This window comes from Caloenas nicobarica, chromosome 3 (assembly GCF_036013445.1).
Source record: "Caloenas nicobarica isolate bCalNic1 chromosome 3, bCalNic1.hap1, whole genome shotgun sequence".
In the NCBI taxonomy this organism is placed as follows: domain Eukaryota; kingdom Metazoa; phylum Chordata; class Aves; order Columbiformes; family Columbidae; genus Caloenas; species Caloenas nicobarica.
In genome coordinates, this window is record NC_088247.1 from 8,104,479 (window position 1) to 8,118,002 (window position 13,524).

At 44.4% G+C, this 13,524-nt stretch overlaps 1 protein-coding gene across 4 annotated transcripts in view; it reads left to right on the forward strand.

Annotated features, from left to right (window-relative positions):
• Positions 1-12,484, forward strand: part of ITSN2 (intersectin 2) — an 85,514-nt gene extending 73,030 nt beyond the window's left edge. For 3 of the 4 annotated variants that reach the window (XM_065632979.1, XM_065632981.1, XM_065632980.1), the window contains 11 exons: positions 3,318-3,439; positions 4,323-4,429; positions 5,055-5,238; positions 6,088-6,186; positions 6,359-6,526; positions 7,402-7,614; positions 8,342-8,463; positions 9,003-9,085; positions 9,248-9,331; positions 9,605-9,778; positions 11,055-12,484. In XM_065632979.1, coding sequence (XP_065489051.1) covers positions 3,318-3,439; positions 4,323-4,429; positions 5,055-5,238; positions 6,088-6,186; positions 6,359-6,526; positions 7,402-7,614; positions 8,342-8,463; positions 9,003-9,085; positions 9,248-9,331; positions 9,605-9,778; positions 11,055-11,212 — 1,514 coding nt within the window. In that variant the 3' untranslated portion in view covers positions 11,213-12,484. Of the gene's footprint in view, positions 1-1,385; positions 1,446-3,317; positions 3,440-4,322; positions 4,430-5,054; positions 5,239-6,087; positions 6,187-6,358; positions 6,527-7,401; positions 7,615-8,341; positions 8,464-9,002; positions 9,086-9,247; positions 9,332-9,604; positions 9,779-11,054 lie in introns of those variants that run through there. The other variant, XM_065632983.1, reaches the window with a different exon arrangement.
• The last annotated feature ends 1,040 nt before the right edge of the window (positions 12,485-13,524 follow it).

The following is a 13,524-nucleotide window of genomic DNA, read 5'->3' on the forward strand; positions in this document are numbered from 1 at the left end:
ACCCCCCTGGGGAGCCTGTTCCAGTGTCCAGCACCCTCTGGGGGAAGAACCTTTTCCTCATGTCCAACCTGACCCTCCCCTGGCACATCTTCCTGCCGTTCCCTCGGGTTCTGTCACTGGTCACCAGAGAGAAGAGCTCAGCCCTGCCCCTCCTGCTCCCCTTGTGAGGAAGCTGTGGCCGCCATGAGCTCTCCCCTCAGTCTCCTCTTCTCCAGGCCGAACAAACCAGGTGACTTTAGCCGCTCCTCATCTGGCTTCCCCTCCAAACCCTTCACCAACTTCATGTCCCTCTTCTGGACACTCTCCAGTAGCTTTATATCCTTTTTATCCTGTGTCGCCCAGCCCTGCACACAGCGCTCCAGGTGAGGCCGCCCCAGCGCAGAGCAGAACAGGACAATCCCGTCCCTGCCCGGCTGGCAAAGGCAGATTGTGCCCACAATGGTGTGAACATCCTGGCAGTGCCCTGCTCTCCATGGCCGTCAGGCTGCCTTCTCCTCCAAACACCATGAAAACCTCTTATCTAGTGAACAGAGGGAGCTGAGACCCCTGAGCAGCTGAGATTCCCCTCTGCAGGTGCTCCTGAAAAATCCTCTTGCTTTCCATGAGCTGTATGGAGAGCTTGGGGTGAAGCTGCACAAGACAGAAGCCAAATAAACAGCTTTCTGCTGCCAAAAAAAAAAAAAAAAGGCAGTTTTACTGCTTCCACGCACATTCCTGCCTGCTAAACTAGCAGAAAACTACTGTTTTCTTTTTCCACCCCTTGGGATTCATTTGCTGCCAGAGTGTGAGCTGGGAGTCAGATAAGTGCCAGAACTGATGCAAGGAAAGGAGGGAATGGGACTGTGGGAGGAGGATGCGTAGAGATGCAGGTCCACCCTTTCCGTCCCAGTGAGCCCATGGGTTGCTGTGGCCACTTTGGAACAACATTGGCAAAGGCACTTGGTAGGTTGTTTTCTTCTGTCTCATTTGTCTTTCTTCCCTTCAGATCCAGATGTCTGAATTCACCCTCTGAAATCAGGTGTGTGCACTGCACACTATGTTTTTTATGTCAGCATCATCAGACGCATCAAAATTTGGGCTGTTTTCGCTAGTGCTTATTTAAATACAAAATAGCACTCATCCATTCATCCCAAAAGCTGATAGTTTAAATACAAGGTTAGTGCAGGAGCCAGTTAATTCAACTGCATTTTGGTATCTGGTAATGAGCTTATAAACCAAATCTATTTTAGGTGCATTAAAAAAGGCCTGTTTTCCTTCCAGTGTTCACTTCAACTTTAAGTAGACAGCATGAGATGGACACAAACCCGAGCGTGTGGGCTGTTCTAACAGCTGTGGTACGAGCAAACAGCAACAGGAGCTTCAGTCTGTCCATGCTTTTGTTGCAGGAGTGGACCTTGCAGTAGAAAAAAGAACCACGTGGTCAAAGCTGAAACTTCAAAATCTGGAAAAATAAAGTCTGGTTACCTCGCAAGCCCTTGATTATCCTCATTTCATGTCTTAGGAACCAGGAGTGCTTAAACTCAGTCCTGTACAGACTGAAGAGTGATGCTGCAATCCAGAAGTAGCGCACGTTGGCCACAGTCTGTCTGGATGGACTGCGATACCAAACTTCATAGGAATCACTTTGATCTGTAACTTTACTCCTTTTTATCACCTAACTTTGGCCTGATTGTAACGTTGGGAATAACTAAGGCCAGCAGCAGCATGATCAAAAGAGCTGCAGTCCCAGATATTTTAATAAAAAGTGGCATTTTGTTTTCAAATCTTGTCAGAAAGCTTAAGATCCGTGATCCCCCTTAGGGGTACAAAAAAGAACCAAGAAGTCCTGATTTTAAATCTAGCTCTTGCCTTTACTGTTTTAGTTCTTTGTATTGTTCAAATGGTTTCCCTGTTAAAATATGATACTTGGAATGGTATCATAAACCGTCATGTGCCAAGTGTTTCTCTCCCGCCAAAGGATGCTGCTTGGCACCTGCCCAGCAGGAGGGTACAAGCCTGTGAGGTTCCCATTAGGCCACTCTCACATTGAGTCCAGCCAAATGTTTAGTGTTTCCTGTTGTTTTGGGGTTTTTTTTTCCACTCAGATTTATTACTATTTCACTTTCATTCTTTAGAGCAGCCTTCCCATAAGCAGATCTATACATTGGCAGTGAATAAAGTCACGTTCTAGCATCCCAGATGCATCAGGGTGACAAGGCAGACACAGCCCTTCGTGCTCTGGGTCACGCTGCCTTTCGCGACATCTGTAAACTCTCCAAACGTACCGTTCCTCTAGAAATGCTGGATCCAAATGAGTCCCTGCGATGTCCTTTCCGCTATCCTGCAAAATACACAGTTCACGTATTAAAATCTGATGCTGCCACATCAAGCGATAGATGTATGTTCTCAAACGCTCTGAAATTGTTTCTTTTTTTTTTTCTTTTTTAAATTTTCCCCCACCCTGCTATTTGCAGTGCTCTGCTGGCACGTGACGGCTAACAGAGGGATCAGAGTTTGACTTTCTGTGCTCTCCTTTCCCCATCTAAATATATTCACCACTTCATTACACTAGTTTTTGATTTGGTTACTAAATTTCAAACGTTGCTTACTAACATGTAGACAGTGGAGAAAAAGCAGTGTCAAGCTGTAGGGTCTGCATGTTACTATAGAAAACTCGGGGTTTGTGTCGTTGAATGTCTGTGTGATCCTGTGCATGATTTTTGTTATCCATACTTGATGCATAAAAGTAATTCAATGTATTTCAGGGTTGTTTTGTTTCGAAACGAGAAAAAAAGTTGTGCAACTGTGGAGTTACACAACTATATACATTATAACTTTACAAATGTGTACTGGTGGTTTGTATCATAAATTAAAAGCAAAGGAGAGTTCTATAGAAATGGGATAGAGATTAAAGGTGCAATGTTGTAAGTCAGACCCAGACACGTTCTAGATGACTTCATATCACAAAAGAGAATAAGGTAAGAGAAAAATCAGAGTTTCCAAACAGTGTGGCAGAAAAGGAGAAGAGATGAGAAAAATGATGAGACAAGTGGAGTGGCAGGAAGTCAGGAATTCTTTTTTGCCATCACAGGACAAGAACAAAGGATGCTCAAAGAAATAAAAAGGTGACAGACTAAAAAATTATATAAGGGGGGGGGGGTTGAACACTACATCACTCAATTTTGAAACCTGCTGCTGCTGTAGACAGGGTTTTTAAAGAGAACCACTGCGTATGTAGTCTGAGCCGTGGGCTTGTCTATGTTGATGCAATTTTGTTATTATAATTCATCGGATCTGATGGCTGAGTGGGATCTAAACTACTGGCTTCCTTCTCGTAGGGTGTGCTGACCTCCAAAGCCTTGACACGATGCAGCCAATGGAACGGAAAAGGCAGGGCTACATTCACGAGCTCATTCAGACAGAAGAAAGGTATATGGATGATCTCCAGCTCGTCTTGGAGGTGAGATGTCTTGGATGTGAAAATGCATTTGGGAGAAGAACACCGCTGTCCTGCTGAATAGTAACAATAAAGGGATTCTTGTGAATTGTGAAATGCTAGAGGAAGAAAGTGAGGTTCTGTGAGCTCCTCTATTTCTATCAAATGTGGTGTGGTTGTCCACCAGACAAAAACATCACGTTGTGAAAGCTGTCATCTTCCTGTTCTCCAAATCCTGTTCTTAGGTGTTTGGGCTCAGTGTAAAGATGATCAGCTGGGCCAGGGTGTCTGGCAAAGCTGCACAGGCTCATGACAGAAGTTGTATAAGCACCACAGAAGTTTATCGTCAGCCTTTGTCTATAATTTTATTTCTAGGAGCTAGACTACCTCACTAGGCAGGGCAGTACCTGGCCAGCGTTAGGTGGTCTTGGGAGTCTGACTTGACCTCTCTGTGTGAAACAACTGTGTGGTGAAGTGCTAGAGATGCTAAATAGACTGAGTTACACAGGTATTCTGCTTTCCAGGGCTATTGTGCCTGAAAGAAGCTGTAGTTCTGCACGCAGGTTGCCTATGAGTGCTCTGGGTATGGGGATGGACATGATGCCCAAGTGTAATTTGTGTAGCAATTGACTTCAAAATCATGGGAATGCTTTTCTGCTGAACAGCCCGCAGGTCCCAGAGCTCATCCCTGCTTCACAAATGGTGATGCCGGTGTCAGGATGAGGTCACAGGCTTAGGAGAAATAGCGACAGCTGTCACAAGTGCTAGTAAGGAATTGCTTTTAACTTCTCATGGGAAATTGGACACTGAGTATTTCAAAAAAGCAAAATCTCTGCTAGGATAAACAAGAGGCTGAGCTGCTTTTGCCTCTGGAGAATTGGTCACCTTTCTGGTTTTTTGACTGCAGGTTTTCCAAAAACCGATGTCTGATTCCGGCTGTCTCACAGAGGGAGAAATGGGCCTGATCTTTGTCAACTGGAAGGAACTTATCATGTCAAATACAAAGTTACTCAAGTGAGTACTTAGCCCATTTTTGTGTTTTTCTCTTAGTCTTAATTGTCTTGTTCTTTTCCCCAGGAAGTTTTCTGGTTTTACAGTAAATATTTCTGTCCTTGCTGATTATTCCCTGTGCACGCATGCATTCAGAACAGCTAAATGCATTCAGACTACCTCACAAAGGAGGAGTTAGTATGAGAGAGGGGGGCATAAACAGCAAGAACAGATGCACGTTTGCTATAATACCTTAGAAACAGAGCCTGCACAAAAGCATGTGCATGGGACACGTCCTTCCCAGTTTTCTGCAAAGCAACCTTCTGTTCTCTAAAAATAAACTTCGGAGAGACAAAGTGGCTAATAATTCATTGAAATGGGATGGTGGTTGAATGTACAGATTGTTGCCGATTGTCCCAGAAACCTCAAAGGAGAGTCACAGTCCCACAGACCCTATCAGGTTCAGCTCAGCATGTTGTGCCAGTGACTTCTGGGGGTTCAGGCTGGACCCTACACCCCCTGGCAGCACCTGTGTCAGGGAATTCACCTCGCAGGCTCACATCCTTTCAGAGATGGGTCCTGTAAGGGTCTCGATTTCAGCCTCACAGACTCGGCGGCAAAGTCGGATGGTGATTTCTTTCCTCTTCAGAGCCCTGCGAGTGCGTAAGAAAACGGGAGGAGAAAAAATGCCAGTGCAGATGATTGGGGACATCTTAGCGGCAGAGCTGTCACACATGCAGGCCTACATTCGGTTCTGCAGCTGCCAGCTGAACGGAGCTTCCCTGCTGCAGCAGAAAACTGATGAAGATGCTGATTTCAAAGACTACCTAAAGGTATCTTATTCAGTAGCTTTTGTGCCTTTTCCTTTCCTCGATGACAGGAGCCTGTCTAACCAGCATTGACCAGATCAAAATAACCCAAAAGAGTACAATCTTGCAAAAATAGATAAGAACCTTCTAAGGTGTATTTATATGATGACCAGGGTTAACACTGTGGTTTTTATTTATATACCTCTCTTCCTCTCTAGCTAAATTATTACTCCATTTCCCATTCCACTGCTTATTACTTCAGTCCAACACTAAGCCAAGGTGCCAGTGTTCGCACCTCCCAAAAATTCACGCTGTCAGGAGGGGTAAGAGCCCGTGGAGTTGAATAAAAAGGCTGTTTTGCTGAACACACTTGTAATTCGGTGGGGTGTGCGGTGTGTCTGAACAGTGGGGTTGCAGCCAGGGCCAGAGGTGTGCCCTGAGTGTCACAGGCAGGCACGCTGCAGAAACCAAAAGGAATTGCTGCTGTACTGCAGCTGATGCGGCGGTTTTGAGGCCATGAAAGGAGAAATGCCAGAACTGTTGACGTCAGGCATTTGTTTCTTTCATTGCTTTGGTTTTTTTTTCAACCTGAGTGGAGCTGGAAATGTCAGAATAAAAGCTGGAACAGTTTCGAATGTAAGGATTCTGCATGAACGATCCTACAGCTTATGCTGGCAAAGCGTCTGAGTGCAGTGACAGCGCCGGCTTTCCTGTTTGTTCTAGATACAAGTATTGTTTGCTTACCAAAAAAATCTAAGATTTCTCATAAAGCCTGGAAAAATGAATCTGATCAGACAGTTTTCAGTGTGGTGAGGCAACTGTTTCTTGATGAGTAATACGATGTGTCTGTTGAATCTCTGGGTTGCCCCATAGAAACTCGCCTTGGACCCTCGCTGCAAAGGAATGCCCCTCTCCAGTTTCCTCCTGAAGCCCATGCAAAGAATAACCCGCTACCCTCTGCTCATAAAGAGTGTGAGTACCCTAAGCCTTGTTTGGCAGGTGAATGCTTTTGAGTTTGATCTCAATAGCAAAGGCAAAAAACCCCTTGTCCCTTTTATGTGGATTTCTCTGAGAGCGCAGAGAAGTAGTACCTGTGCTTACCTCTGTTTTTATCTTCTTTCCTCTCCTTTTTGACACATACCAGATTCTAGAGAACACTCCAGAAAATCACCCCGATCACAGTAACCTCAAACTCGCCTTGGAGCGCGCAGAGGAGCTGTGCTCTCAAGTTAACGAAGGTGTGCGGGAGAAGGAGAACTCGGACAGGCTGGAGTGGATACAGTCCCACGTCCAGTGCGAAGGTCTTGCTGAGGTAACCATGATGATGCGTTGTACAGTGGGGACTTTTCCGAGTCGTTTCAGAAAGGCTGGGGGGAGAACGGGATTCCTGGCTCACATCTGTTACTAGAACATGATCCGCTGCTGGGCTCTTGACAGAGAAGCTTTTATTAAATTCTGCTCACAGCCATAACATGATGAGCCCTTGTTTTTGCATGATTTTGGCAGTGGAGAAATCTTGATTTATCAGATTAAAACTGATATCATTTAAACTGTTAAACAAAAATAACTCTTATCTCTGAAGCTCTGCTTGAGCTGCCACTGGGCTAAGTCAGGTGTTACTATGTGGAATTTCACTCAGCGTATGTTTCCCAGGGTTCTCCTTTACACAGTAAAAACATGAGGAGAAACTTCTTTGAGGTGCCAGAGCCCTGGACCAGGCTGCCCAGAGAGGTTGTGGAGTCTCCTTCTCTGGAGACATTCAAACCCACCTGGGCACATTCCTGTGTGATCCGCTCTGGTGAACCTGCTTTAGCAGGTGGGTTGGACTGGATGATCTCCAGAGGTCCCTTCCAACCTCAACCACTCTGTGATTCTGTGAAAGGGCACAAAATGGCAGATCCTCAAAGGTGTTTGGGATTCAGGCTCCTGCACCTTTCAGAACAGCCTTTAAAATGAGGTGTTGGGACATTTCTCCACTGGCTGCGTAAGGAATCAGGGCCTGACAGGCCCAGAAGGTCTGTCCTAATTCCATCACCTAATCATGCATCATAAGAGGTGACCTGAGTGCAGACTCATTAAACAAAACAGGAAAGGATTTTGAGCAGCTCGAGCAATCTCTACTGTGAAGAGGAGCAGGAACTGATGTCTGCATTAACTTGTGCTTCTAACGGGTTTTGTCTCTCCCAGCAACCGGTGTTCAACTCCCTCACAAACTGCTTGGGACCACGGAAGCTCCTGCACAGTGGCAAGCTGTACAAGGCCAAGAGCAATAAGGAGCTGTACGGTTTCCTCTTCAACGACTTCCTCCTGCTCACCTACATGGTGAAACAGTTTGTCTCGTCCAGCTCTGATAAACTGTTCAGCCCCAAATCCAACTCCCAGTTCAAAATGTACAAAATGGTGAGTGAATCGAGGTGCCCCGTGGTCATGTTGTTACAGTGGGACCCGGCTTTGATGAGGAACGCTACTCTCCTGCTGGGATCAGCCGTCCTGCCCCGTCTGATCGTGTGCTGTCATACAGGCACGTACTGGCAGCCAGCACGCACAAGTGCCAGTGGCTTAGTCCCTGGAAGAGGACAGGCTTCTGTGTCTTGGTTTCATAAACACTTTTGTCCACTTCGGAGTGAGAGGGCAGAAATAGCATCGTGCCTGAGCAGCTGAGTGGGACGTTCAGAAGCAGGAGCCTTGACTTAATTTTGCACAAGTTCCCGCATCCACAAGAAAATACCTGTCCTTTAGAAAATGTAAAGTAAAACCTGCGAAACTTTAGTCTCTGTATGTTCTCAGGATTTTGGAGTTGGGGAGATAAGTTTAAGTATCGGGGCTGCTTTCTGACAGGGAACCAGGGAGATTTCCAGGATTTCCCAGCTCTGCACTGCAGCTCTGCCTACACAGTCCTGCCCCCTTTCACAAAGCTCTTAGTCTAGGAAGACAGAACGGGCTGTATCACCAGAGTAGTTTTTCTCTCAGTCCTTTCTCACATCCTTTGTATGGTGATCTGGTGGTTCATCCTGTGTCCTGTGACTTTCATTTTCCCTACAGTAAAACAATGTATTTGAATGTCCTTGCAGAGTTTCCGTTTACTGTCAGGGTGACACTGCCATGGTGATGTTTGCTTTTCTTTCAGCCTGTTTTCCTTAATGAAGTCCTAGTGAAATTGCCCACAGACCCTTCAAGTGATGAGCCAGTTTTCCACATATCACACATTGACAGAGTTTACACGCTTAAAACGGACAACATTAACGAGCGGTGAGTAGTGAAAATGCAGGTCCGAGCTGTAACTTTTGAGCATGGCTCTAGGCTGTATTTCCAGTGGGATCTCTGAATTCAAGAACAAGGTTTAGTCTTCTGATCAGGAAATAAACTGGTCTGACTCATTTGAGTTACATGTTTTCTCTCATTTTGTTCTGCTTGTGCAGCAGCTCTTGTAATGGAATCCGGAGTCACATTTACTGCTCCTCAATGTTACAGTTGTATAGAATATTTTAGGGCTGCAAAGTCCAGCATCCCATAGGATTCTTCCCATGGGATTCTTCCCCAATCCTGGTCAGTCTTTGATGTGACCCAGCAGCTTTAATAAAACAGCAGCTCCACGTTCATTTATTTAGGCTGTGTGGGAATGTGACATAAGTTTAAATCCAAAAACTCCATTGCTTTAGTCCTTCATTTAACTTGATTTGTGATGCCTCTGAAACCCAGTGGGGGGAAAAAAATGGAAAAAGAGTTGCTGATAGTGAAGAATATCCTGCCTGTGGGATGACCCTGACCATAGGGATTGCTCTTTGCAGCACTGCGTGGGTCCAGAAAATCAAAGCAGCATCAGAGCAGTACATCGAAACTGAGAAGAAGAAACGTGAAAAGGCTTATCAAGGTACCTACCGAGTTCTGTGTTTCCTTCTCATCCGCTTGGACACGTGGGCAGGGCCTTTTCTGGAGGATGCCACAGTGTCCGTGCAGGGTCTCCCTCTTCAGATCTATCACCAATTTTTACAGTTGTGAGCAAACCATTGCTTTCTGACTTCTTTGTTCCTAGCTCGCTCACAGAAAACCTCAGGAATAGGACGCTTGATGGTGCATGTGATTGAAGCAACAGAGCTCAAGGCCTGTAAGCCCAATGGTGAGTGAAGGAAATAGTGTCAAATTATTCCTGCAGCATTTGGAAAGGCTTGCTGAGAGGAGTTTGGTGATTTGGGAAACACTGTAGTTCAAGCTACAGCTTCTGTACAAATTAGCTATTATTTAGTGTCAGAGGACCAAGTGATATAGGGATATAGGGACTGCCTGACCCACTTCTTCTGGACAGCAGCGTCAATGCGTGTCCAGGCGGCCTGCAGATGGGGAGGGAGGTTTCTGTGCTGCAGGGGTGTTTCATGGCTGGTTCTGTGTTTAGGGAAGAGCAACCCGTACTGTGAAATCAGCATGGGCTCTCAGAGCTACACCACAAGGACCCTGCAGGACACCTTGAACCCCAAGTGGAACTTCAACTGCCAGTTCTTCATTAAGGATCTGTATCAGGACGTCCTGTGTATCACCATGTTTGACAGAGATCAGTTCTCACCTGACGGTAAGCGTGAACATTTGTTTTAGGAAAAGAACGCTTTCTGGTGACTTGGGGTGCACGGTTCCTCACCAGCAGTTCCAAGAGCCTGTAGGTATGATTGCTTCCTGAGAAATGGTGTGTAAAAACGCCTCCTTACTCGAGAGGTTCAATAGCCTTTTGCTTGGAAACTGAACAACTTTTTGGCAGTCAGTTGCTTCTAGTGCTCTTTAAAATGTCAAGTGCTTTTTCAGGGCTCTGACACACAGTTGATTCTTTGGAGTAATTTCTGTACTTAAAAGGGGAAGGCAGATGGAGGCAGACTTTTTATCAGGACCTGTTGTGACAGGACAAGGGGTGATGGTTTTAAACTAGAAGAGGGGAGATTCAGGCCAGACATGAGGAAGAAATTTTTTACACTGAGGGTGATGAGACCCTCACCCAGGTTGCCCAGAGAGGTGGTGGATGCCCCATTCCTTGAGACATCCCAGGCCGGGCTGGACGGGGCTCTGAGCAACCTGAGCTGGGTGAAGACGTCCCTGCTCATGGCAGGGGTGGCACTGGATGAGTTTTGAAGGTCCCTTCCAACCCAAACTACTCTAAGATTGTGTGATTCTTGCAGATCTGCCAGGTTCAGCCTTGACCTGAGTTGCCCCGTGTGTAACTGTAGCTCAGTCTTTTCTCCAGCGAGGTAACATGACTTTGCGAGGCTGCTGCTCCCTGTTGGACAGTTGCCTGTTGTTTTTTCAGTTCATTGTAAATCTTTTAATGCACAGACACAAAGATGTTTATATATGAAATGGCCACAAAGAGGGTATGTAATTTGACTAGGACTGTAAACTAGTGGCAGTAATTGTTCAAGGTCATTGTTCTTGTGAAAAGAATGCTATATAAGCCCAATTAAAAGTTGTCTGAGCCAAAATAGTGGATTTTTTTTTATTGTCTTCGTAGCACCGCAGCTGACTGGTAAATAGGTCCCATCACTTAACTTTGATCTTCCAGCTCTAAGACAGGAGAACAAGAAATTGTGTTTCTGAAAGGGAATTGTATTTTTAAAGCCCTTAGATCAAACTGTCACATAAAGGCATGTTTTCCATCCTAATTCCATAGCATTTTTTTGTCTTCTAAAAAGACCCGTTTTCATCACTGCTGGCTGATTTGCACTGGCTGAGGGCAAGTCAAACAGAAAGCTTGGGAGCCATGCTCTGGAACCAAATACAGACTATGTAGCATTGCAGCTTAACCTGATTTTCTAAGTTTAACATCTTTGCTTAACAACATTTCATATTCATTTGCCCAACAGATTTTTTGGGTCGCACTGAAGTTCCAGTAGCAAAAATCAGAACTGAACAAGAAAGCAAAGGCCCCACGACTAAACACTTGCTGCTGCATGAAGTTCCAACAGGCGAAGTCTGGGTCCGTTTTGACCTGCAGCTTTTTGATCAGAAAACACTCCTCTAAGAACACTTGTGTTAATTTCTGAAGGACAAATGAAGCTGACAGCCTGAACAATTTTTTCGTAAAAGATTCCTGCCCCACACTGGTTATTAAGCAAGAGTTTGTGCTGCTTCCATATTTCCTTTTAGTTACTGGTTGCGCTTAGTTCCTTGCAGCATTCGAAGTTGTTGATCTATGCAAAAAAATGTTACTGTATGTACAGTACTACAGCTCAGTGCCTTTTTATTATGTTGGAATTATGTTGGTTTTGAATGCCAATGTTTCCATTTTCAGGGCCATAAAAAGTATTAAGTAGAAATGTGGTATCAAGACGTATATTTTAGCACTTAGTCTAACGTATAGACTGAGGAATGGTTGAGCTCAGCACTAGAATCATTCCATTTGAGATCTGACAAGTGATATCCACTGGAATTTTCCCATCTCAGGATGATAGTTTTTTAAAGATTAAATGCTGAAGAAGCCTTAGCACTGGAGAGGTCTCTGATATATTGTGTATTCTCTAAGAATCAAGTGTAGTTCTTTACTTGACTTAGTTCTGCACTGAAATCAGTAACTGCTACTTGATGTTTCTTTCTGCTTCGGTTTGATTCATCTTTCTCTGCTGAGACAATGTGGTAGTGAAGAATAACTAGAAAAAAATATTTTAAATACTGTGACCCACAATAATGTGGAAAAATACTCTTCAGCTTTTGGGTTTTTTCCTAAACATAAGTTATTTGTGTACATTTTCTTGGTCTTGCAGACCTCCATGTGAATCTTGAAGCTTTGATGTTGCCAACATGTATATAGAGAGTAAAATATAAGTTTATTAATGTAATTTGTCTACAGATGTTTATTGATGCATAGTGATTTTTTAAAAGTATATTTTATTGTACAGGGGAATGTGAAATAATAAGAAAAACTTAGAAGATTAAATTCAATAAAAGTTTATTACAAGTTTAAAAGGTTTGCTCGGAGGAACTGTCACACCAACATGAAACTGTAAAATGAGATTGTTTGAAAGCAAAAACTCTCTCTTGGCACAAAATCAAGGATGGTCAATTAAAAAAAAAAAAAAAAGTTTGTTTATAAAGGGTTTGGTACATTGTAATGGTTTTACTGCCTCCTTAAAAGGGCTTTGTTGAAAAAACACAGCATGCAACTGAGCAGCGCCTGCCCCTGTTTTCCATGGGTGCAGCAACACCCCCCCGGATACTGGACAGTTTCGCACCCGATTGCCATCTGCGTACCACTCCTGTCACAGGGCTGAGTCAACCTCTGTTATTTTTAACAGTTTTCTGTGGTTCAGTATTTCTAATCCTAAATAAAACTAAATCTTGGCAACTCGTGAGAGATTGTGTCTGTGCAGTGGGAGTTTGGAGCTTCTAGAACAAGCACAGAGAAAATTCTGTTTTCAGGCTTTGCTGCCAGAGCTGCTGTGCAGTCCCCTGGCAGGGACATAGGGATCGTGCTGTGACAAGAGAGGAACAGATTTGCAGGACACCAACAGCGTTTGGTGCCCAACACTGACTCTCCGAAAACTGCAAGACAAGAACAGTTTCCCTCTCCTCTCCCCGAATTATTTCCTGCCTTCTCAGAACACTCAGTATGTCTGTTAAGGTTTGACTGCTCGTACGCTGCCTCCAGGAGAAAGTCGTTTGAAACCTCAGTAGTAGCCTAACATTATTTTGCAAATAATATTTTGCAAGACGTTCACTGTGAGAGTTCTGATAAAGACTTGAACAAACAAAACCAAATCATTATTTCCTCATTGGTGCTTTCTAAGCTGCTCTTCTGTACACATCTGCTAACCATGCATAGAGCCTCCTTCTCATTCAAAGAGAAGGTTTGTTCTGAAATCTCTTTCAGCTTCATGCAAAATCACTGTAGCTAAAATTTTGCAAGCTTTGCCATTCCCTCTGCCCACCACTAACATTCACACTTCTCATAATATGAAATACAGCGGACTCAGAGCTGTTGCAAGAGCTGGGATAACATATGGATTCTGCACTGTATAGAAAAGGGCCTACCAGATTTTTTCTAACTTTTCTCACTGGTTCATCTCCTTTAATACAAAGACTCTGTCACCCTATAAACCAGAGAACATCAGCTCCATCTTTGTAGAGCTGAGCCTCAGTTAAACCTCCTAAACCAGTAGGTTTTGGACTGCAAAATAACACTGGAAATAACAGAAGCAGCATCTCAAACATTTCTTTGGCTGCTGGGTAACAGTACTCATGTTTAAGACACTGAGTTTATTGCCATTTGCCAGAAGACCTGACCTGCTATCACTTGCTTCAGAGAAGACATAACACATTTTGCAAATGGTACCTTCT